Below are 25,678 nucleotides of genomic sequence, written 5' to 3' on the forward strand. Positions count from 1 at the left end.
TTGTCCAAACTCTCATCATCTTGCATCTCAGTTACTGCAACATCTTCTCTCTGGCCTTGACAAATGTGTAATCTTGCTTCTCTCATGTGCAATCAGAATGCTGCTGCAAAGATCACTTTTCTAGCCCATCGGTTTGAATTGTTCCACTGGCTTCCTGTCTGCATTGCGGTTTGTATTCACTTTTAAGGTCCTTTACAGCTAATCCCCACTCTATCTATCATCTCTTGATGCTTGCCTATGATCAGACTGCTAGTGTGCAGACACCACTGCTTATCATGCTGGTCAGTATTGTCTCATTGTTTACTAGTACTCCCCTTCTATCTATACCTTATCTGTTGTGTCTTGTTTTATACTTAGATGATTTTTGCCTTACAATCTTTCTGTTCTGTGTTTGTACAACACAGTGGAGCCTTGGTCCATGAGTAGGTCTCCTAGGCACTATGGTAATACATGTAATAAATAATAATGATATCCAATATCTTTATCAATGATCTGGAAGAAATATATAATTATTGGTGAAGTTTGCAGATGAATCAGATTGGTGGAGAGGTAAATAATAAGAGGTCAGTTAGAGAGAGTAATTAATCACATACTGAACTGGGTTTATTCAAACACCACATATTTTAATACAGTCAAATGCAAGATCATGCATCTCGGAACAAAAAATGATGATTACACTTACAGGAAGGGGAACTGTATCCTGGAAATCAGTGACTCTGCAAAGGACTTTAGGGGTCATGATGGATAACCAGCTGAACATGAACTCCAACTACAATGCTGTGTTACCCGCACAAAATTCTGTGTTACTCACACACTTTAGGAGCACCCACCTTTACCCAGTTCCTAGGGCTCAAGGTGTAACCCTCTTAATTTAGGCATCCATCCTTTCCCTGTTCCTAGGGCTCAGGACATAACCTTACGCTCTAGGGCACCCAGCTTTACCCTTTTGTGGGCTCAAGGTGTAACCCTCTTAATTTAGGCACCCACCCTTACCCTTCTGTGGGCTCAGGCATAACCTTACATTCTGTGGGTTTGCGGAGTCTTTTACCAGTTAAAAAACCTTACACAGTAATATCCTACTTAACCTCTATTTATTAACAATCACCGAAACAGAATGCACACTCTAAGCATGCAATACTTACCCCTTCCAATAAGGCAGTTAAACTTTTCTTGATGGCCAGTCAGGATCAGGTCAGCTGGGGAACTCCAGCTTCTGCATGGATTAGCAGAGGATTGAGGTCTGGTAGCTCTGATCTTGGGGATGTGTCCGGAGTTGGTTCCAAAGAACCTCCTTTTGGGCCCCAGTTTATATAGTGAAACTTGAGCCCTGCTTAGCTGTACCTTAACCAATCATTTTACTAAACAATTTTCTAACCAATCCTAACATTTTGTAAAACCATTTTTAATCAATCATACCCCACACCTTAATTGATTTACACCTAGCAAAATTAGGTTTCAGAGTAACAGCCGTGTTAGTCTGTATTCGCAAAAAGAAAAGGAGAAAACCTGGATTTGTGCTGGAAATGGCCCAACTTGATTATCATACACATTGTAAGGAGAGTGATCACTTTAGATAAGCTATTACCAGCAGGAGAGTGGGGTGGGGGGAGATATTTTTTCATGCTTTGTGTGTATAAAAAGATCTTCTACACTTTCCACAGTATGCATCCGATGAAGTGAGCTGTAGCTCACGAAAGCTTATGCTCAAATAAATTGGTTAGTCTCTAAGGTGCCACAAGTATTCCTTTTCTTCTAGCAAAATTAGTTATGCAACAGACAGAAACAATCAAAGAACCAGACAGAGACCATACAGGTAAACAATAGAGAATTAGAGACCATAAAGGCAAAACAATAAAGAAGTAGGGACTTCACAACCACAACTTGTTGATAAATGATTTCTTGCTACACAGAATGCCATCAAACAAAGTTTTCTTTAACCATTTTAAGATCTGTTTCTTTATCTGGTGGTGATGGGTACTATTAGGACAGGATCGCCTTCTTAACAGCCCAATAGTACATTGTTTTAATGTAATTTAGATGGAATGTGAGGATGTGACTTTCTGCTTCCTGGCTCATGGCTGCAGACAAAGGCCTCAGACCTTAAAATATGGCTACAGGAAAAGGCCTTATCCTTACAGCTGTGGCCAGGAAGACTAATGTGATCCTTGGATATGTAACCAGAGAAATGACTAGTAGAAATAAGGTGGTAGTATTGCCTCTGCATACAGCACGAGTAAGACTACAATAGGAATGCTGTGACCAGTTCTTGTATCCACATTTCAAAAAGGATGTAGATAAACTTAAAAGATTCTTAAGTGTTACAAGAATGATCTGAAGTCTGGAAAACATGCCTTACACTAAAAGAAAAGGAGGACTTGTGGCACCTTAGGGACTAACAAATTTATTTGAGCATAAGCTTTTGTGAGCTACAGCTCACTGTATCGGATGCATTCAGTGGAAAATACAGTGGGGAGATTTATATACACAGAGAACATGAAACAATGGGTGTTACCATACACACTGTAATGAGAGTGATCAGGTAAGGTGAGCTGTTACCAGCAGGAGAGCGGGGGGTGGGGTGGGTGGGACCTTTTGTAGTGATAATCAAGGTGGGCCATTTCAGCAGTTGACAAGAACATCTGAGGGGGGGGAAGGGGGGAGGAATAAACATGGGGAAATAGTTTTACTTTGTGTAATGACCCATCCACCCCCAGTCTTTATTCAAGCCTAAGTTAATTGTATCCAGTTTGCAAATTAATTTCAATTCAGCAGTCTCTCATTGGAGTCTGTTTTTGAATTTTTTTTGTTGAAGAATTGCCACTTTTAGGTCTGTAATCGAGTGACCAAAGAGATTGAAGTGTTCTCTGACTGGTTTTTGAATGTTATAATTCTTGAGGTCTGTTTTGTGTCCATTTATTCTTTTACGTAGAGACTGTCCAGTTTGGCCAATGTACATGGCAGAGGGGCATTGCTGCCACATGATGGCATATATCACACTGGTAGATGTGCAGGTGAACGAGCCTCTGATAGTGTGGCTGATGTGATTAGGCCCTATGATGGCTTGGGAACTTGCAGCCCTCCTGTGAAATATTTTGAATGTTCTAACTATAGGGTGACCAGATGTTCCCATTTTATAGGGACAGTCCTGATATTTGGGGCTTTTTCTTTCTAGGCTCTTATTACCCCCCTCCCCCGTCCAGATTTTTCACACTTGCTGTCTGGCCAGCCTATCTAACTACCAAATCCACAAGAATTTCAATTTCCTTCTTAGCAGTCCTTACTGCTGTGAGCAGTAACACAAGAGGAAGCTGGGTGGAAAAAAATAATTTTGCAACTTTCACGGAAAATCTGGACAAAAGGTGTGTGAATGTCACTTTTTTTCCAGCCAGCTGACGGAGGAAGCTCTGGTGAGAAAGAGGATGCCGCCTGAACTGAAAAAGGAAATACCCGAACACCTTTAAATGCATGTCTCGTCTCTTCGTTATTTTACGTAAATAAATGAGCTCTCTACTCAGCAACTTCTCTTCCACCTCCTACTCCACTGGCTTTGCAACCCCTGTTCGTGCGCAGACAGCCCACAAGGATTTTCTCGCGAAAAGCGGCTCTGCCCTTGCTCCCTGCTTCACCTCACCTGGGGCTGGCGCTACAGGGGCCCTTCCCAAAGGTGTCCGCGCTCACCCGCCGCCGCAATGTGACTGACAGCCAGCGTGCTCCTTCTGGGTTCCCCGAGTCTGCAAACTATCAATTACAAGGGGCTGGATTTTGTTTTGTGGCGGGACAGTCCCTCCCCTCCCATACAGCGGCTCACGGCAGAGGGAAACCTCGGAGGGATCCGCCCCCCACCCCGCTCTTGTGCTCGCCCCCGCTTGGCTCCCCGACCCAGCCGTCACCCCCGGGCCTGCAGGCTGAAGTTCAGCGGCGCCGCTGTGCGCATGCGCTAGACTCGGCTGCGCCGGACCGTCTTTCCCCTCTCCAGCGAGTGTCTTTTCCCGTTGTCATGGCAACTGGATGCCGCGTCTGAGCGGCCGCTGCGGCCGCCGCCGGAGGAGGGTGTGTCCCCAGCTGCGCACCGCCCCCCCCCCCCCTTCGTGGCCCGTCAGGCCGCGCGCCGCCTGGGCTAGCGGGACCCAGGCGTAGCCTCTCCTCCGCCTGGTTGGAGGCTCGGGCCCGGGGTTGGGAGCGGGCTGTTGAACGGCCCCGCGCGTGGCCCGTGGTCCGTGGCTGGGCGGCTAGGGAGCGTTGGGTGCGGTCTGCTGGCGGGGGCGGGGCAGGAGGGCAGCACTCGGAGCGGTGTGGGCTGACGTGACACACTGAAAGGGAGTTTGCAGGGTAAAGCAGGCGCAGCGGCTGACAGGGAGCCAGGTGCTAGAACTCGGGGTGACCGCCTGGCTTGAAGTGCTTGCTCGCCATGCAGTTTGGCTAAATGGGTCTCAGCACCCCTGCAAGGAGCACTGTCCGGCTGTGAAAGACCCTGTCCCATATGCACTGACTTCGTGGGTGCTCCACTCTGGGAGCACCCATGGAAAAAAATGATGGGTGCTCAGCGCCTCTGGCAGCCCTGAGGGTCAGCGCCTCCCATCCCCAGTGTCTGTTGGCAGCCCTGCCAGTAGGCTCTTCCCAGCGCCTTCCCCCCAGCACCTCCCGCCCCCATGATCAGCTGTTCTGCTGAGTGCAGGAGGTGCTGGGAAGAGGAGGAAGAGCAGGGTCAGGAAGAGGAGGGAGAAGGGCTTGGAGGACGGGGTGGAGTGGGGGCAGGCCTGGGGCACAGCAGGGGTTAAGTACTCCCTAGGATCTGGATAAGTCGGTGCCTATGGCCTCACGCCTGGTCATTCAGTGCTAACCCAACAAAGCCTTTGAATAGTTACTTTGGGGAACAAGCCTGTGCTAGCCTCCACCAAATTTATGAGATGACTAAATAGTTTCCCTGGATGTCTAATTTGTGTGACTCAGTGGGAGCATCACCTGTGGAATGAGGGTGGCACATGGCCTTCACTAGAATATTGTACTTTGTGTGTTCCTGAAAGCACTAAATGCTGGAATAAATCAGCCCTTTCCAAAACTATACCCCATTTATCATAAAAATGTAAATCAAGTAAGATATTAACTAGAGAACTGTGATTCATCTAGCAGCTGCTCTTATGGGAGTTTTGACTGCATTAGGAGAATAGGACCAGACTAATTTTAAAAACAATGTATTGTCAGGAGTAATATGTTATATCTAAATGTTCTCAGAGCTAGATTCACAAAGGGACTTAGGCGTGCCTAGGGGCTTGTCTACACTTACGTTTTATAGTGCTCTAACTTGCTGGCTCAAGGGTGTGAAAAATCACCCCCCTGAGCGCAGCAAGTTTGAGCGCTTTAAAGTGCTACTGTGGACAGGCTCTGAGCGCTGGGAGCCACACTCCCAGCCCTCTGAGCTGTTCCCCTTGTGGAAGTAGATTACCAGGAGCGCTGGGAGAGCTCTCTCCCAGTGCTCACTCGTGACCATACTCACACTTCAAAGTGCTGCTGTGGGAGCGCTTCCGCGGCAGCACTTTGAAGTTTCTAGTGTAGACATAGCCTAGGAAATCACAGGAACAACACTGCAATACACAAAGCCTGAGTTAGGCACCGAGGCTCCTATAAAATGAATGGGGAGAGAAAGCACTTTAGACAGCAATCCACAAAAGCTAGCATGCTAGGTTGGGCATCCCCTAAACTAGCCAATGGAAAATGCTGACAATAGGGGTGTGTCGTTAACTTCTCTCCTCTTATTCTGTTAGGCACCTAAATCCAAGGTGCCTATCTCTGCTAGTGATCCACAAACAGGAACCCCTCTCCTATAGTCAGGTGGCTTAGGCACCTAAGTAGATTCTTGTGAGAATTAGTTAGGTTTCTGCCTTGCTTTACACACAGAGGAGGTGGAAGTGCTGACCTGATGACTTTTAATCCAGTGGTTAGAGCACCCACCTAGGATGTGGCAAAAACAAGTGCTGTTGCCCCCTCCACCTGGAAGGGGCGGGGGAAGGAAACTGAACAGAAGTCTACCAGGAGACTGCTCTAACTACTGAGCTATGGGATATTCTAACACAGGGCTCCCTTAGTCTCTTCTGCTGAAGCTTTTCCACTGTGAATAAATACTCATACTATGAGATGAGAGTGAGAATGATTCTGTAGCCTGGTGATTAGGGCACCTGCCTGCTGAGTGGGAGAGCCAGTGTCCAGCCCCCTTTCTGAAATGAATGCTTTGTTCCCCCCAGGTTTGTGACTCACTCTAGGGCTCTGGCAGGAGATAGGCATCTGAATGCATATAGCGAGGCAGCATTATGCATACTCAGGCCTGGACTACACGGAGGGGTGAGGGGGGATCGATCTAAATTATGCAACTTCTGCTACGTGAATAACGTAGCTGAAGTCAACGTACTTAGACCTATTCACCGCAGTGTCTTCACTGCGGTGAGTCGACGGCTACCGCTCCCCCGTCAACTCTGCCTGCGCCTCTCGCGGCGGTGGTGTACTGGGAGAGCGCTTGGGGGTCGATTTACCGTGTTTAGATTAGACGCAATAAATCGACCCCCGTTGGATCAATCACTGCCCGCTGATCCGGTGGGTAGTATAGACATACCCTCAGAGGCAGAACCATAGGCACCTATGGAACCTTTTACCCTAAAAAGTTAAAAGAATGAGGATTACTTGTGGCACCTTAAAACAAATTTATTTGAGCATAAGCTTTCGTGGGCTAAAACCCACTTCATCGGATGCATGCCATCTGATGAAGTGGGTTTTAGCCCACAAAAGCTTATGCTCAAATAAATTTGTTAGTCTCTAAGGTGCCACAAGTACTCCTCGTTCTTTTTGCTGATACAGACTAACACGGCTACTGCTCTGAAACCTAAAAAGTTAGACACTGAGTGAGTCTAAGTGCCTACAGCATTCAGTGGGAGTTTTGTGAATCACGGTGGAGCCTAAAACTGGGATTTAGGAATCTATACTCCACACTGAAGTGCCTAAGTCTGGGGTCTAAGAGCTTAAGTATCTTGTAAACCCCAGCTCAGTTATTTCAAGATCTCTTTATGTGATGTATCCATATGCATCCATCTAGATGTACGTTAAGGATAGTACATGAGACATTTCTAACATACATCAAGATATTCTGATTAGGGCTTTTATGGTAAACATTTTGGCCAAGATTTTCAAAAATAGCAGCTTAATTTATATTTAGACACCTTAAGTTTACAGGACCTGTTGGATGCACAGTATTTTTGAAATCAGGCCACTTGAGTGCTTAAATATGGATTTAGGAGTCTGAAATTAGCCTCCTATTTTTTTTAAAAGAACTTGCCCTTTTTTACTTTTCATATTATTTGTCAGTCTGAATGTACTATTCTAATTATTTTATGAAAACAAAGGAAAATCCCAATTCCCTCTCAACTTAATCCCAGGATTTGGTGACATTGTGGAAACCCACTAGAACAAATGTAGAGTTGTTTGTGATGCTGTATTTTTCTGTTATTCTAGTCAAGAAAATCTAGATGACAAAGGACTATACTAAAGAAATAATGAACATCAGAAATAAAGCCAAATCCGGTTTTCAGTAAACAGCCCAAGTAAATGGATGGGTGCATATTTATATTAAAAAATCATAATTATTATAAAATTCTGTTACAATAATTAGTTCAATCTCCTAATGTTAAACAACATGTTGCTTCATATGGTTTCCACACTTACAATTTTTCAGTTTCTGAAGAGATACAAGAAAGGAATCAATGATCCATTCATCCCACAATGTCTGAAAATTTATCAACAAGCAGGAAGGAAAAGAATGAGGATGAAGTCACAGCTGGCCTAAATACTGAAGGACTGAACAAAAGCCCTCAAGAATTTTCTGAAAGTGATGCTAGGAAAGACTCATTACAATCAATAGAGAATCTTGAAATGGCTGGAAAATCATCAACAAGGTCTCTCGAAAAAAAGGATGAACTCAGAATTGGCCTAAATACTGAAGGACTGAATGAAATTCCACATGAAGTTACTGAAGCAGATGCCAGTAAAGACATCTTACAATCATTTGAGAGTTTTCAAATTATTGAAGGATTATCAACAAGTATGTCAAATGAAAAAGAAGACTATGAAAACATAGCTGATTGTCGTGATGATGGAATGATGGTACTCCCCCAAGAAGTTTTTGAAACAGATTCCAAAAGAGAGACAATACAATCAGCGGAAAACTTGGAAATAGATGAAGTATTCTCAACAAGTGTATTGCCTGAAAAAAAGAGTGATGAATTCCCAGCTGATCTAAATGCTGAAGGGCTGATGGAACTCTCTCAGAAGATCTCTGAAAGAGATGTGGGAAAAGACACATTATGCTCACTAGAAAATCTTGAAGTGTTTCAAAAATTATCAACAAGTGTGTTACAGGAAACAGGGGATGATGAAATCACAACTGATTTAAATGCTGAAGAACTAAACCAAATCCCTCAAGAAACTGTTGAAGGAGATGCTAAAAGAAATCAATTACAATCAGAAGAGAATCCTGAAATAGCTGAAAAGGTATCAACACATATATTGCATGCGGGAAAACATGAGGAATTTATGGTTAAACTAAATGCTAAAGGACTAAGGGAAATCCCTCAAGTAGTTTTTGAAATACAAACTTTAAAATATTTGCATTTAAACAATAATGAAATCAAAACTTTATATAAAAATCTAGGTAATTTGACAAACCTGGAAATACTGTCCATTGAAGGAAATGGATTGATAGCATTGCCACCTGAAATTTCCCTACTTCACAAACTGAGAGTTTTGAACATCAGTCACAACCAGTTATCATGTCTCCCTAAAGAGTTATCAAAGCTTGTAAATATTAAGCAACTTTTTGTCAGTCACAATAACATTGAAGAATTTCCAGCTGCCTTGGAAGGCCTTGAAACCTTGGAAATTTTAGATCTTGCTGTAAATAATTTAAAAACGCTGCCAGAAAACATGGTTAGCATGAAAAATTTGAATGTACTCAACCTTGATTCCAATCAGATCTTAATATTCCCAAAGGTCCTCTGCTACCTTCCAAATCTAATCAAACTCAGCATTTCGGGGAACCTGATTCAGGGCTTACCTAAGGACATTAAAGAGCTCAGGAGATTACAGGTACTTTCAGTGAATCACAATAAACTTATATTTCTGCCTGTGCAGCTTTTTCAACTGGCAAAACTACAAAAACTCAGGCTAGATGATAACAAGTTGGACGTTCTTTCAGACAAAGTTGAGAATTTGCAAGAACTTAGAGTTCTTAGTCTTGCCAACAATTTATTTAGAAACATTTCAGAGAATCTTTGCAATTGTACAATGCTGGAACGTCTTATTCTTCGTGGCAATCAGCTAACACACCTTCCTAATAGGATGCACAGACTTAAACATTTAAGGGAACTTTGCATAAGTAGAAATCAAATGGATAACCTAGATGAACAAATATCACGTATTAAAGACCTCTCCATTATTGAAGCTTCTGGAAATGCATTAACGTGCATTCCTGTTGAAATAAAAAATTGCATGCAGATAATTAAAGTCGACTTGAGCTATAACAAACTTCCTCAGTTTCCAGTTGGATTGTGTGCACTGGTTGCGCTTAAAATCTTAAACCTCAGTGGAAACTATATTTCAGAAATAATAACTGAAATTTCTTTTATTGAAAATTTGGAGCACCTAGAATTAAGTAGGAACAAACTGTCATCTTTTTCTGAACACTTGTGCAGACTTACAAAACTAATTTATTTAGATTTAAGTGAAAATGAAATAAATAGCATTCCAAAAGAGGTATCTAATATGAAGTATCTCCAGGTACTTCTTTTATACCACAACAAATTTGTCTCATTTCCCAGGGAACTGTGTGCTTTAAATAGTTTACAGACACTTGATCTTTCAGAGAATCAAATACAGTGCATTCCCTCAGATATTTGTAATCTGCAAGTGATCAAAGATTTAAATTTGTCAAACAATCAGTTAGTATCTTTTCCATCTGAAATATGTCATCTTTCATCACTGGAGAAACTCAAGTTGTGCCAAATAAACGGATTGAAGGTAAGAGGACATTGTTTTCTTTAGGCCAAAAAAAAAAAATCCTAGTTGTCATACAAATTTCTGTACTGAAAATTTATTAATAGTAGAATTTCTTCTAAGGGGCTGAAAGGGTTTTTGTAATGCACCTACAGTTAGCAAAGAACAGGAACAGTCTGTAAAGGGGCTAAAATGTAACATAAATGGAATTGGCTACTGACTGAAAATGTCTTTTGTAACATTTTGGTTATGAATTGATTAAAATATTCTCAGTAATGCAAATATATATGATGATCTTTCAATGAAATTTCATTAGAAAGATTAGGTCTGATTCTGACCTCACATTTATGTAATTCAGGAATCTCTCAGTTTGTCAATTTTGATAAAAACTGAATCAGGTTGATCAGCAATAATCTAAGTATATTCTATTCCTGTTGCACCTGCAGTTTGGACTCAGGGGCCTCCTATTCTGATGAGGATTGATAAGCAAAATAACCAATCAGAATTATGCAAATAATCCCACTTCCAGGAATCTTCTGTGTGAAAGGAATAAAACCTTACAATTTCTATTCTGTGTGTTGAAACAGGATTTAGACAACCACAATATTTATCACTGCAGTCTCACTCATTTCAGCACAGATAGTTACACAGGATATTTTACTTATAATAGAGAAAATTGCCTCAGACTTCTGAAGTCTAATTTTCTGGACTGCTTGTTTCTTTTGTGCTAAGGAGCAGAACTAAGAAATTCTCTACTAAAAAATCTGTCTACCTTCTCTTCAGACTAAAATAGCACATGAGTAGTTGTCATGGAGAGAAGTTAGCACTGTGACACTCTACCACCAATGGAAATTGAAACAAACACTGTTATTGTTTCTGAAGCAAGCCCTTCCTTCTCATAACCCAGCACTTATAAATTTAAAGTGTAAGGAAACGCAATCCTTTGCCGAAAAACTGCAGGAGCTCACTCATAAAAGAATATTGGCTATTTTTAATCTCTCTTGTCACCAAAACTTGCTGAATTGGCATTTCACCATCTGGTGTCTTACAGGGCTCACCTTTCTTTTGTATATATGCATATATGACTTCTATAAGGGTACTAAATCCTTCACTTGCAGGGGATTATACTTAGTGATCTAACAGATCTGTTCCATCTTCAATTTGTATGGTAATCCTATTCACTGGACTTTACTGAGAACAATTATTCCTGCCAGAGAAAAAAGAAAAAGAAAACTCATTCCCTTTTACTGTCCCGCTGCTGTAAAAGGAAAAGCAAAGAAGAGAATAAATATTTATTTTCATTCTGACTGCAAAACAAAGGAGAGAAAATGTGATTGTTCTTCAGTTTCTTCGAAGAGGGCAAAATCACTTCAGTTACATTTATTAATCAAATAATTAATCAAAAGATTCCCCTCCCACAGTTCCAACAATGCTGACACTATCCCATAATACAATTGTTATCAGCATTGATAGAAATACTATTCTATTTTATCTAGACAAAATTCTTCTGCCGATTCTAAGCCTATCACCAAAATTCTCATTGGGAAAACAAATCAATATCCATCAGAATGGAAGACTATGAGTTTTTATTGGTGGAACTGAGTTACAGAATATCATTTTATAAGTAGGAAAAATGACTTTTTCAGCTTTTTATGCAAGAAAATATTGTCATTTACTAAATAAGTGAGTAAATGTAGCAATTATTTTATCTATTTCCCAGTTAACTAAACTTCCAGAGGAGCTGTCTAAACTGACTTGCCTCAGAGAGCTGGATATATCTCACAATGCATTAAAAGAAATTCCAGAAGGCATAGGGGAACTGAAACACTTGGTCAGCTTAACTGCAAATAATAATTACATTAATCAGCTTCCCAGATCTCTTACATCACTGAGTGATCTACAACAACTTAATCTGAGTGGTACGTATCAGGTGCCCCATCCATTACTGAAATGCGAGCATTAAAATATTGAGCCAGCGGAGTCTATTAATAATTAGTTAAGCGAACATGTTGAGGGAGAGAGGAAAATACAACTTCCCATTTTTCACGTATGCTGCAGTATCTTTGGTGTCTTCATACTATAGTCCCTCTCTCAAGTTTAGCATCTCCTTGCATGTCTGTTGCAGGGACCTAACTCTGTGGAATTGCACACGTGATCTGATTTTACCATCCTATGAATGTGATACTATGAAAGGCATGAGACACATGTGAGATGGCAGATATTAAGTATTAATAGTTATGCTAGGTGACTTCCAATCAGTTACAGAGTTGATTGTTGGTTTTTGTTTGGTGTGAGAAATTCCTGTTATTTTGTGGATAATATTACTTGTTCCAAACTGAGCTATCCGCCTTTACAATGACAGTATATCATCTTGTGGGGACAAACATTTACTTGAGATTCAACAGTTCTTGCTCACTGAGGCCTGTGTCCACAAGGCACTTAGACCTCAGCCTTAGGGGCTTAAGTCCCGTTTATAGGCACCACTGCGATCCACCAGACTGCTGCTTGGCTGCCACTTAACCTCAATAACATATAGGCTTTTGCAATACAAGTTTCCTAGGTGCCTATGTTTTTGCCTCTGGGCATACATATCACTGCCCCATTCTAGGCATCTGGAACACCTATCTCTCATCTAAGCCCCAGGGCAATCCATGACTATCCTCTGCCTACGTCATGTGCAGGGCCTGAGCTAGTAAGTATTCTCAGAGGCCACTAGATCTACATAAAACAACTGGGGGTGTGTGTGTAAAGGAGGCTTTCCCTTTAACCCAGTGGTTAGGGTATTCAGCTTGGGATATGGGACACCACCAGTTCAAGTTCCTGCTCTGCCTAACTCAGGCTTTATAAATCACAGTGCTGTTCCCGTGGTTTTCTAGACAACTAAAAGTTCAGTGTCACAATGCCTAAGAAGTCCCTTTGTGGATTCAGGCCTAAGTTTCTGGAAGCACTTTGGACTGTCAGAGCTAAAGTCTATGAATAGGACCTATTCTTGGTTGTTTGGGAAGCACTGGTTCTGTTGTTGGTAGAGATTCTCAGCATCTCCCTTGGGGGCAAGTGCTATTGGACTTGGTCTACTAGGGTCTCATCTCAAGAAATCACCTTTTGATGTGACAGTCTCACTAGCTATTGACCTGCCCACAGTCTTCCCTTCATGGAAATATTGACTGAGATGGTAATGGGGCAATGATGGTGGTCACTGGAGTCCTCAGATTTCCTTGTCTTCAGTCAATCAAGTTTTAAGCTTGGGTCTGGGACAGAAACTCTGATGCTGGTGGTCTCCTCCTAATAGTAGAAGAGGAGTCCATCCTAAATCTTTTAGATCTACCTGCTGCCTTTAATACGATTTGCCAAGAGGTGTTGTTGACAAAACTAACTCTTAAGTGTCTCTTTTTTTTGTTTCTTTGTTTGTTTAAAAAGAGGACCCTGAGGGTAGTTTGGGGCAAATTGCTTATTTGCGTCCAGGTTGGTCTCATGTGTAGTACAACAGGATTTACTCTGTCAGCCCTCCTGTACAACTTGTATTTCAGGTCTTTATTAGGGTTATTCAGGAGACACGGTCTACACTGGTTTCAGAATACTGATGATACCCAGCTCTACATCTCCATCTTTTCTGAGCCTCAAACAGTTTCTGTATGAGATTGGATGAGGATAATTCCAGACAAAATTGAAGTAATTGTCAATAGGTTATGGGGAAGCAAAGAAAAGAAGTACTTTGGTGCTGCTATTTATAACAGCGTTTCACAATATGGTACCTGTGGAACCTAGGCTGCTCCTTGTTACTCAGTTAACAGCTGTGGACAAAATCAGTTCTTTCCATTTGCACCTGGTGAGATGACTGTAACCATCTCTTTTGGTTGTGGGCTTTCACTAAAGTTTTCCATACGTTTGTCACCTAAAGACCAGGCTATTGTAATGTGCTTTGTGGTACATATTAAGACTATGGGGAAGCTAAAGCTAATGAAGACTGGCTGCACAAATGTAAGTAGAATTTAATCCCATGAATAAGTTACACCTATGCCATGTACTAGACACCTTTGATTTCTGAATGGGTGTTCCTTTTAATTTATAAAGTAGGGCTGTCGATTAATCGCAGTTAACTCACGCGATTAACTACAAAAAATTAATTGTGATTAAAATATTAATCATGATTCATCAAAATTTTAATCGCACTGTTAAACAATAAAATACCAATTGAAATTTATTAAATATTTTGGATGTTTTTCTACATTTTCATATATATTGTATTCTGTGTTGTAATTGAAATCAAATATTTTTATTACAAATATTTGTACTGTAAAAATGATAAGAAATAGTATTTTTCAGTTCACTTCATCCAAGTAATTTAGTGCAAACTTTTTGTCCTGAAAGTGCAATTTACAAATGTAGATTTTTTTTGTTACATAACTGCACTCAAAAAACAAAACAATGTAAAACTTCAGAGCCTACAAGTCCACTCAGTTCTACTTCTTGTTCAGCCAATCGCTAAGACAAACAATTTTATTTACATTTACAGGAGATAATGCTGCATTCTTCTTATTTACAATGTCACCAGAAAGTGAGAACAGGCATTTGCATGGCACTTTTGTAGCCGGCATTGCAAAGTATTTACGTTAAAAGGTTTTAACGCTGGTTAAAAAAATAATGTGTTAATTAAATTTGTGACTGAACTCCTGCTCTGTTTTACCTGCATTCTGCCATATATTTCACGTTATAGCAGTCTCGGATGATGACTCAGCACATGTTGTTCCTTTTTAAGAACACTTTCACTGCAGATTTGACAAAACACAAAGAAGATACCAACGTGAGATTTCTAAGGATAACTACACACTTGACCCAAGGTTTAAGAATCTGAAGTGCCATCCAAAATCTGAGAGGGACGAGGTGTGGAGCATGCTTTCAGAAGTCTTAAAAGAGCAACAGTCTGATGCAGAAACTACAGAAGGTGAACCACCAAAAAAGAAAATCAACCTTCTGCTGGTAGCATCTGAATCAGATTCTGAAAATGAATATGGGTCGGTCTTCTCTGCTTTGGATCGTTATCGAGCAGAACCCGTCATCAGCATGGACACATGTCCTCTGGAATCGTGGTTGAAGCATGAAGGGACATATGAATCTTTAGCGCATCTGGCATGTAAATATCTTGCAATGCCGGCTACAACAGTGCCCTGTGAACGCCTGTTCTCACTTTCAGGTGACATTGTAAACAAGAAGCGGGCAGCATTATCTCCTGCAAATTGTAACCAAACTTGTTTGTTTGAGCAATTCACTGAAGTAGAACTGAGTGGACTTGTAGGCTCTAATGTTTTACGGTGTTTTATTTTTTGAATACAGTTACTTTGTACATAATTCTATATTTGTAAATTCAACTTACATAATAAAGAGATTGCACTACAGTACTTGTATTAGGTGAATTGAAAAATACAATTTCTTTTGTTTTTTACTGTGCAAATATTTGTAATAAAAATAAATATAAAGTGAGTACTGTACACTTTGTATTCTGTGTTGTAATTGAAATCAGTATATTTGAAAATGTAGAAAACATCCAAAAATATTTAAATAAATGGTATTATTGTTTAACAGCATGATTAATCACAATTAATTTTATTTAGTTGCGTGATTAATTTTTTTTAATTGCTTGACACCTCTACTTATTTTTAAATTGTATTTTTAATTATATCTATAAAATAACTTAAAATGTGTACGAAATTAAATGTGGTTCCAAGTCAGATACTAATAGAAATGATGGAGTCAAATGTTATTGAGTCACGTACATGATTGTGATTGGTAAACATAAATGCCAAATTAATTAGAAAAATAAAATCATGTTATTAATAAAAGAAATATTAATCACGTATGTTAAAATTAAGTAAATATGTTTTAGTGGAGTGAAAAACAATTGACTGAAATAGAATAGATAATGGCAGTAACACAGAGTGTATGTTAGAGAAAGTAAGCAGATTTTATTATATTTATTTATCTCTACTAAAGATAATGTACATAGTATCAGGCTTGTGTTTCTGATCGCTGTGTTAAGGCTCCAAAACTTATACCTCAAGGCTTGGGATTGGGAATATCTTGCTGTATTATCTCCTGATTGTTCTAAATTTACATGTAAACTTAAAATATGGCTTTAATTGATGTTTGTATATATTTTTCTTTCTTTATATACTAATTAAATACAGTGCTTTTCTCTACTAATTTCTAAGTTATTATCTGCGCAAAAACTCACGTTTTCAGGTGTCTAAGTAGTCCCTGGAATTACGGTTAAAGTTGCCCCCACCCAAATCTGAAATGGCACCCCTGCTCCTCCCTGCCTGGTTCACATTCCCAGTGTGCAGCTGCCTCCTGCAGCTGCACATGCTCTGGACAAGGCTGACAACACTTAGGTTTGCAAACTGGCTGGGGCCCAGAAGCTGCACAGACCCAGCATCCATCCACCTTCCTGCCCACTGCCTCCTCCAGGTGCCACTAAGGATGGAGGACAGAGCACAAGGAGTCTGGGTAATGCTTCCTGTAGTACATGTGCTCATTAAACCCTCACTTGCTCTCTAGCACTGAGGCCCCGTGCTCCAGATTGACCACAATGTGAGGTTTTTGTATTATGGCTGAGTCTTCAAATCTTCCAAATATCTACTTTGCCATGTGCAAATGGCTAATTTTAAAATACAGTACAGTATATTCTCTGATTTAAACTAGTTAGCTATTAGTATTATCTAACCAGTATTTTTTCCAGATGCTTGCACTTGTTGTTGTTGTTGTTGTTAGTATTATTAGTTTATTTATGTATTGGCTTCATTTTTTTTCCTATTGATTTTCTGTGAATAAATGTTGCACCAGTGAGCTGCCATAGATGACGTTTAAAACCATGTCTGTATATATTTTTATTCTCCTTTTGAGGATAACAGTTAAAACACACATTTAAGTGCATATTGTTTAAAAAAAATAAGCTCATAAATACCTTTTAACGAGGTATTTACGTGCCAGATATGCTAAACATTCGCATGCCCCCTCATACTCAGTCTCTCCCGTTGAAACGGTTCTGCTGTGGATAAATTACAGAAGAGTGATTGGAACAGGGGGACTGGAACTAGGGGTCTCCCACCTCTCAGGAGGGTAGTCTGACCACTGAATTACAGAGTGTCTGTCTCACTTGCTCTCTCTAATCCAATGACTCTTTAAGTATTTATCCACAGTAGAACAGTCATTGGGACAGAGAGAAAGAGGGAGAGAGAATGACTCTAGTCCAGTTGTTAAAACACCCCCTAATTCTGGGCTAAAATTTTTAAGATGGGCATCACCCACTCCTGCGCCCCAAACCCCTTGTCTCTGGCCCCACCCCCAGCCAGAGCCCTCACCCCCCTGCACCCCAACCCCCTTGCCCAGCCCGGAGCTCCCTCCTGCACCCCAAACCCCTCATCCCCAGATGGAGCCCTCACCCCCCCGCATCCACCCCAACCCCAGCCCAGAGCTCTCTTGCACTCCAAGCCCCTCATCCCGGGCCCCACCCCCAGAGACTGCATCCCCAGCCCAGAGCCCATACTCCCTCCCGCATCCCAACCCCATTCCCCAGCCCACTGAGCGATGGTGGGGAAGAGCGAGTGATGGAGGGAGGGGAGGATGGAACAAGCGGGGGGTGGGGTCTTGGAAAAGGGGCAGGGCATAGGCAGGGCCTCAGAGAAGGGCCGGGGCAGGGGTGTTTGGTTTTGTGTGATTAGAAAGTTGGCAACTCTACTACCAGATTGGGCACCTCATGCAACTGAAGTGGCCAAATGCCTATCTTTCCCCAGTTTGTGAATCACTCAAGGGTTTAGGTGAGAGATAGGCATCTGCATGCCCCAGGGGGAGGGAGCGGTGCATGTGCTCCAAGGTCCAAAATTAGGCACGCAGGGAACTTTTACAGCAGAAAGGTAGGTACTGAGTGAGTTTAGACACCTACAAGGTTTGGTGGCAGCCACGGAGAAGTTTTGTGGATCACATAGTGGTGCTGTACACAGAGTCCACATAGGTGCCTCAGTTGCTTTGAGGATTCCGTCCTGGCTTCCACCATTTGATTTCTTAGCCTGCAGGATATGCTGTAAAAAGAAAAGGAATACTTGTGGCACCTTAGAGACTAACCAATTTATTTGAGCATGAGCTTTCGTGAGCTACAGCTCACTTCATCGGATGCATACTGTGGAAATTGCAGAATACATTATTATATACACAGACACCATGAAACAATACCTCCTACCACCCCACTCTCCTGCTGGTAATAGCTTAGCTAAAGTGATCATCAAGATGGGCCATTTCCAGCACAAATCCAGGTTTTCTCACCCTCCGCCCCCCCACAGACAAACTCACTCTCTTGCTGGTAATAGCCCATCCAAAGTGAGCACTCTCTTCACAATGTGTATGATAATCAAGGTGGGCCATTTCCTGCAGGAATCCAGGTTCTCTCACCCCCTCACCCCCCTCCAAAAACCACACGGTATGCATCCGATGAAGTGAGCTGTAGCTCACGAAAGCTCATGCTCAAATAAATTGGTTAGTCTCTAAGGTGCCACAAGTATTCCTTTTCTTTTTGCGAATACAGACTAACACGGCTGTTACTCTGAAACCTGTCAGGATATGCTGTGAAACTCAGTTTTTTTCTGGGGTGCTTGGTGTGGGGTTGGGCTGAATGACGTAGTGTGATTAAATATGGGGTGATTCTGATGATTATTACTATGGTTTGCAAATATATTTATAAAAAGTTGTAGAAATAGCTTGTTATATAATAGACAAAATTATTTTATTTTGCTGTTATGGTTAATTTTTATAAAAGCTACCAAAGTAACATATGGTAGCTTTGTATAAATCAAACTAAATATTCTAACAAATAGTGTTAATTAAATATCTGATAATTATAAAAGTATTTAAGGATATTCAGCCAGATACCCTATATTATTTTGCTTTTATGTGCAACTTACAGTTTTGATACCTTAATTCGATCTTTATTATTACACTGGACTATTAGTTCTTCTGGGTTAGAGTTGCTCACTTTGGCAATGTACTCTATAGCTAGAGTCTAGACGGAGACATTTCTTGAGGAAACTCCACCATCAAGTGCAGCAAAGAGAGGACTCCAGAGGCTTCAGGATCCATGTATATTTATAATTACATTTTTATTTATTTTATTTTGTTTCATAGTTCAGTGCTTTATAACAACAATAGATTATTCAAAATTTATGAATTGGTAATTGTTTTCTTTAAGGAAAATTTAATCTGAAATTTTCTTTAGTGTAGAGCATATATAAATAGACATTTTGTCTTAAAATTAAATGACAGTCCAACTGAGAGTTAAGTTCTACTGAAGCCAAACTCTAGTGCTCTACCACTTCTGGAATATTTTATTTCAGTGATTCTGAAAGGGTATAGAATATGTTTTTAAATATGTTTACTTTTATATGCTTGAGGGAAAACCTACTCCCAATTTATTTTTCTGTTGAACATAAAACCTCAAAACATCTCAGCCACCTGCAATGTGCTGTAGTTGGGATTGTAAAGGAATGTGGCAGTTTGCTTTGAAGTTCTCTTCCCCCACTGTCCCAATTGAGTGAAGGTTGTGCATCTCTTCCTGCTCATCCACTGTGCTTTACAGTCAGCTGGGCTGCTTAGAAGTCCTGATTTGGAAGTTATTGAAATGTTCCTTGATTAGCATTATGTAAATCATTTTCCTTTTACTTACACCAGTGTAACTCAGGAGTAACTAATTCAGAATTTCTCTCTTTCATTACTCTGATCATGTTACTCTTCTCTTCAAGTCTCTTCACTGGCATTCCCTTCTGCACTGAATTCAAGTTTCTTCTCACCCTGAAGGCCCTGCTCAACTTCTCTCCTATTTGCTTTTCTGCTTTCATTATTGTTCCCCTCTATTCCTCATTTTCCAAGCCTCCTATCTCTTTCTCTCTCCTCCTGGTTCCTTTGTCTTATTCATTCTTGTCTTCACTCCTCTTCTTCCATTGGAACAGTCTCCTTTTTTTGTGCCTCTACTAATTGATCTCCATCTCTTCCTTCAGTGTCTCCTGAAGACACACTTACTCCATAAGTGCTAATAATGACTTCTGTAAGATTCCAACTCTATTTCAAACTTTTACAAGCACCTGATCTATTATTTGTGTCTGGACCTTTCTAATTTATACCTACACTATGAACTTGATCCAAAGCCTATTAAAGTCAATGGAAAGATTCCCTATATTGCAAACATCTTGAGGCAGGGACTCTGTGCACGACTGAACTTATCAGAATCAACAAATAATTTTAAAGGAATTTCATTGATTGGTTACTCATGTACTGAAATTCTTTAGATCAATATAATACAAATATAATTAACTATTCGTATTTTGTCAGGAAATCAGTTAATATGTTTGCCAAGTGGTCTCCAACATCTTCAGTCACTGAAGGATATAAATTTTGATGGAAATCCTCTGATCAGACCTCCACAGGAAGTCTGTAAAGGAAAACAACTATATACCATTGTACGCTACCTGGAGAGTGCTGATGAAAGAGATGGTATGTTAAGAACAAGTATATTATAATGCAGTATCCTGGAAAACATGCTGTTTAAATGTTAAAGACAGCCTACTGTAGCAGGTATTAGAAATCCAGTGTTTTGCTAATTTAAGAAGTCAGGTTTCGTATTTGTCATGTTTTCCCTTGCCTCCCCATCCTAATGCTTATGGTTAATGGTAACAGCATTTAATTATAATCTACAGTCTACCTAATTTTGTAGGGATCAAATAATGTTAATGTCAGATGGTGTGTCTCCTGGATTGCACCCCCTTATGGCCAAGCATATAACTTTAGGCACTCCATGCCTCGGTTTCCCCTAATTCACCATCAATATGTTGAATGAGGCTTCTGAGGAGTCTAGTTTATTAACTAAGGCCCCAAAAGAATACAAACAACCCTTCACTCCATCATCTGAGATGGGAGAGAGAGTCAGTCTTAGTTTATCTGCTCCCACTGGAATCCACTTCTCTCCATACAGGCCCTTAACCATCGGGGTTCTCTTGGCTCAAGTACCTTCCCTGGAATCAGGCCTCTTACTGCTACCTGAGAAGAATCCTTCCTTGGAGCCAGGAGTCCACAGAGATGTGTCAACTGCACCTATTCTCCAAGGCAGCACGTAATTCTTGATGGGATGTGCTTCCTGCCACTGTTTGAGAGACCCATTCACTGAGACCAGGCATTCCTGGAGGCCAACAAACTTTAGCTCTTTCCTTAGGAATCCCCTCTCTCTAGGAACACACCTTGTAGTCTGCCTTTTCTGGTGAGCTCTCCCACAAGTTCCGTGTCCCTAGGAGCACACATTCTAGGCTCTTTGGCCCAGATCCACAAAGGGACTTAGGTGCTGCAATGCTCAGCATTGCAACGCCTAACTTTTAGGCCCCTAAAAGTCACAGGAACAAAACTTCAATCCACAAAGCCTGAGTTAGACATCTGGATTGCCTTGGAACGGGATCTGCAAGAGCCAGCATGCTATGCAGGGAGATGCCTAAGCTAGCCAGTAGGAGCTGCTGATGAAGGGTGTATCCTAAACCCTCCCTCACCTCTTGGAAACAGGCGCCTAATTCCAGACTGCATGGAGATGTCTATCTCTGCTTCGTGATCCATGAATGGGAAACAGCTGCCTGGAGTCAGGCAGTTGAAGTGCCTAAGGCATTTCTTGGGGGAATGAGTTAAGTTCCTGCCTCGCTGCACACAAAATGGCTGGAAGAGGAGAAGATAGTGATGATGCCTAACTGATAACTTTTAGCTCAGTGGTTAGAGCACTCACCTGTGATATAGGAGACCCAGGTTAAATGTCAGATGGGGAGAAAGGAGACCCCTGTTCAAATCCTACCTCACACTAGGTGCTCTAACCACTGATCTATGGGATATTCTGATGCAGGAGCTCCCTCACTCTGAACTTTAGGTCCTTAAGCATCTTTATTGATCTGGACCATCCTGTCTATGAACCAGCATCCACCCCAGCTGAGCCCAGGTAATCCCTTTCAGGCTTATTAGGTAATTAGCTGCCAAGCAGCCACTTAGGTAACTAACTATGTCTAGTCTGGGTTGGCTCATTCTCCTTTACAGAAGTCTGTAAAGGCTCTGGGTAATGGGCCAGCTCCCCATGACATGTATCAAGTTTATAAGGTTTTTAAGCAGTCTTGCATACAGTTATTCTTAATACTCTGTAACAAAAACATGGTTAAAGGGAAGTTAAGTCTGCTTAGCTGTGCCCAGTATCCTTCCTAAGTAGAAGTTGACAGCCAAAACCAGAAACCTGGATCCAGGCAATACACTGAAACAAAAACATAGAAAACCAGGAAATGCAGAGTTAGCATCACTATGCCCCTCTCCCCCACTAACTCTGACCCTCTGGAGATAACAATAGGGACTAGGAATGAAATAGTACCTCACCCTTCCCTAACACTACCTGCCATTTTCTCTGCTCCCCTACAACTCCAAATCCACACACCTGTTCATACTCTCCCACAGGCCCTTACTGTGCTCTGGGCAACACCATTGGTCCAGGGAGCAGGAGTGGCAGGTTTACAGATATCATCCTGGATAAAAAGACTAAGTGAAGGGTATGGCAATGTGATCTCCCTATATGGAAACCGTGGGGCAGGGATCAGAGGAGTTTAAGTACTTAAAACTTCTTTAGAGTTTTCCCAACAATTCTCTTCTTCACCTTACTCAGTTAACTGGCAAATATCTTAGAGAGTGGCATGAGATGGTTCTGCCTGAGTGACCCTATATGGTGGTGATCAAAGGGGGCAGTGTTAAGATTTTGTGGTGTAGGAATCATAATCTTAACTCTGCATTTCCTGATTTTCTAATGTATGGGTTTTATTTGGTTGAATGTATTTCCTGGATCTCACAGGTTTCTGGCTGCTAATTTCCACACTGTGGAAGGGTACTAGGCAAATGTAGGTAGCCTTACCTCCTCTTTAACAAAGTTTTTGATAGTGGGTTCCATTGCTTTTTGATAAATTGGTAGTATTGAGGGGCTGCTGAGGGGCTTCCTGGGCATACCTCACTGCCCCTCAGCTTCCAGCTCTCCACTCCTTCTGGCCCCTACATGCTCCCTGTGGAACTGGAGAGGAGATGGGGAGGTGGGAAGCTCGTAACCAATGGGTTTTGAATAGAGCTGGTCAAAAATCTGTCCTCAGAATGATTTTCTGACCAACCAAAAAAAAAAAAATTAAATTATCTGTCAGGAAATTCTAGAAGGTTCTTGTCAATTTCACTTTCTGCCAGTGAAGTTGACAAAATTTACCCAGAGGGCTGCCTCCCTCCCATCTTCAGCAGCCCAACAGGCAGAGAGCCTCTCTTCCTCCTCCCAGAAGTGGGAAGGGATTTCCATTTTTTGGCCAGCTCCAATTTTAAGAAATGTATCTATCAACTGGAGACATCACCAAGAAGGATGGGTGAGAAATAACCAGAACTTTAGAGGCATCCTTAAGGTCCATAGCCCACACGGGATGCACTCTTTGTCCCCAGGAGCAGGTGATAGGGAGTTCCAAAGCTCTTTCTCCTAAGTAGGGAGAAAGAGGATCTGCAAAAGCCTTAGGCTCACACCTGGGTACTACAGGGGGCTTACAGAGGTATAAACTGCCCAGTTCATCTCAATGGAGTGTTCTCCTTCCTGGTTGGTGTCAATCCTGCATTTTCTGTGCTATGCATGAAGCATGGCTATTCTTGGGCTTGTCTTCATTACTGAGGTAAGTCGACCTAAGTTACGCCACTCCAGCTATGTGAATAACATAGCTGGAGTTGACTTAGTTTAGGTCGACTTACTCCAGTGTCTTCATTGCACAGCATTGATGAGAGACGCTCTCCAGTCGATTTACCTTACTCTTCTTGGAGAGGTGGAGTACTAGAGTTGACCGGAGTGCGCTCTGCTATTGATTTAGTGGGTCTTCACTAGACCCGCTAAATTGATACCTGCTGCATCGACTGCAGCAGCGTCACTCTCCCCGTAGAGAAGATAAGATACTTACCCTGGTCTCAGCATTGTTGGTCTCTGCCTGTACCAAATCTGCCTATTCTGCATTCCTCATCCTTGTGCATGTACTGTATTTTTTTACATGTACTGAGCCATCATTTTTAAAACAAGTCATTTTGCTGAGGCTGTATCTTGGGAATCCCTTAACCAAATGACCCAAAATTTGCAGTTCAGACTACCATGCACCCTGAAGTGGCATACCTACTTTCAGGCTAATCTGATTATACATACGGATTTCAGAGCACTTTGAATTAGTACATAAAAGATGTGTGTACTGCTTCATTCATACCCGTGGCTTTTTCCGAACTCAGTGAGAAAGCCTCATGACCATAAATACAGCCTGAAACAATTGAAATGCATGAACTTATCTATTCATCTCACTGCTGTGTTTTGTTATACAGTTTCACCAGTGTACCAGTAATATGCACCCCGCCTGTTTATTCTCAACTCCCCATATTTCAGTACTGTGTGCCTGTGCCATACCTTGAGCCTACCCAGCTGCAATGTTCTGTGCCTGTGGAATGCACCAAGACTCAGTATTCTTGACTCCATGTCCTAGTGCTGTGAGTCTCTGGTCATATGCTGTGTCAGACACATCTCAGCTCCCCACCCTGATCTGAGTGCTGTGTGTGTATTTTCCCTTTCCTCCCCCTGCCAGCTGTCAGCTCTCTGCTATAGTCACAATACTGTCTGTCTGTGCCAGACTGAGAACCTGCCAGTTTTCAGTCCCTCTCACTGCCGCATGTCTTTGCAATAACCAGAGTCTTGTAGCAGATAAGCGGCATTCACAACTGAAAAAAGATTAATAGTTGTACAAATGGTGAATGTTAGATAAATTATATCAGTTTAATTTGATAAAGCATAACACTTGTAATATGTTTATATTCAGGGAAAATTTTTCAGAAGATATTAAAGATAATTTCTGGGAACGTTTCCTTTGAAAATTTTGAATTTTTCTGCCAGAAACTGCAATTTAATAATGCTGAAATTAAATCTCTTGAAAATAACAGGTTAGTTAAAAATAACAACTTACAAAATAGTCTTATGCTTAGTGTAATTTAGTTTCTGTTACTGTTTTTATGTCATGTAATAAACAACTGTGATAGTGATATTATCAAATATGTTATACACATATGCTATCAAAATATTGTACATAGCATATGCAGTATAATATAGTACATTTTGAGAGTCATCTATTTAAGCCTTTGACTTTCTCAAACATCTTCTCATTAGCGTTTTTATTTTTTCTGTTTAGGTCTCTTGCATTGGAAGAGAAAATACTCCAGGCACTGGAGAGCTGGAAAAGTGAAAACCAAGCTCTAACTCCTGCTGAAATGATAGATCAGTTGATCAGAGTACTAACAATGACAGGCATGCATTACCTGACCAACAAAGTAAAAGCTTTAAAACTCTATACACAGTCACTAAAATTCTAAATAGCTGATGCATAAAAAAATCATTTTTATTTTTGAACAAGATGAAAGCTTGTGATATAATTATCTGTTTCTGAAAATATCATCATTCTGAATGTACCATAAATTGAGAGACTGGATGGTTAGTTTCTTATTAGAGATTGGTTTGTAATTCTGTATGTCTTTTCAAAATGTCTTGAGTCCAAAAACTCCCCCC

General features: G+C 41.1%; 2 protein-coding genes across 2 annotated transcripts in view; both read left to right on the plus strand.

Moving 5' to 3' along the window:
- Nucleotides 1-3,499, plus strand: part of KRIT1 (KRIT1 ankyrin repeat containing) — a 47,930-nt gene extending 44,431 nt beyond the window's left edge. The window contains exon 18 of the mRNA XM_074945938.1: nucleotides 3,386-3,499. Coding sequence (XP_074802039.1) covers nucleotides 3,386-3,430 — 45 coding nt within the window. The 3' untranslated portion in view covers nucleotides 3,431-3,499. The remainder of the gene's footprint in view (nucleotides 1-3,385) is intronic.
- Nucleotides 3,500-7,517: 4,018 nt separating this feature from the next.
- LRRD1 (leucine rich repeats and death domain containing 1) lies at nucleotides 7,518-25,485 on the plus strand. Its single transcript, XM_074943381.1, has 5 exons — nucleotides 7,518-10,056; nucleotides 11,753-11,951; nucleotides 20,401-20,562; nucleotides 24,939-25,059; nucleotides 25,305-25,485. Exons 1-5 carry the CDS (start codon nucleotides 7,765-7,767, stop codon nucleotides 25,483-25,485), a joined length of 2,955 nt encoding a protein of 984 aa, XP_074799482.1. The 5' UTR covers nucleotides 7,518-7,764.
- The last annotated feature ends 193 nt before the right edge of the window (nucleotides 25,486-25,678 follow it).

This window comes from Natator depressus, chromosome 2, assembly GCF_965152275.1.
Source record: "Natator depressus isolate rNatDep1 chromosome 2, rNatDep2.hap1, whole genome shotgun sequence".
Lineage (NCBI taxonomy): Eukaryota > Metazoa > Chordata > Testudines > Cheloniidae > Natator > Natator depressus.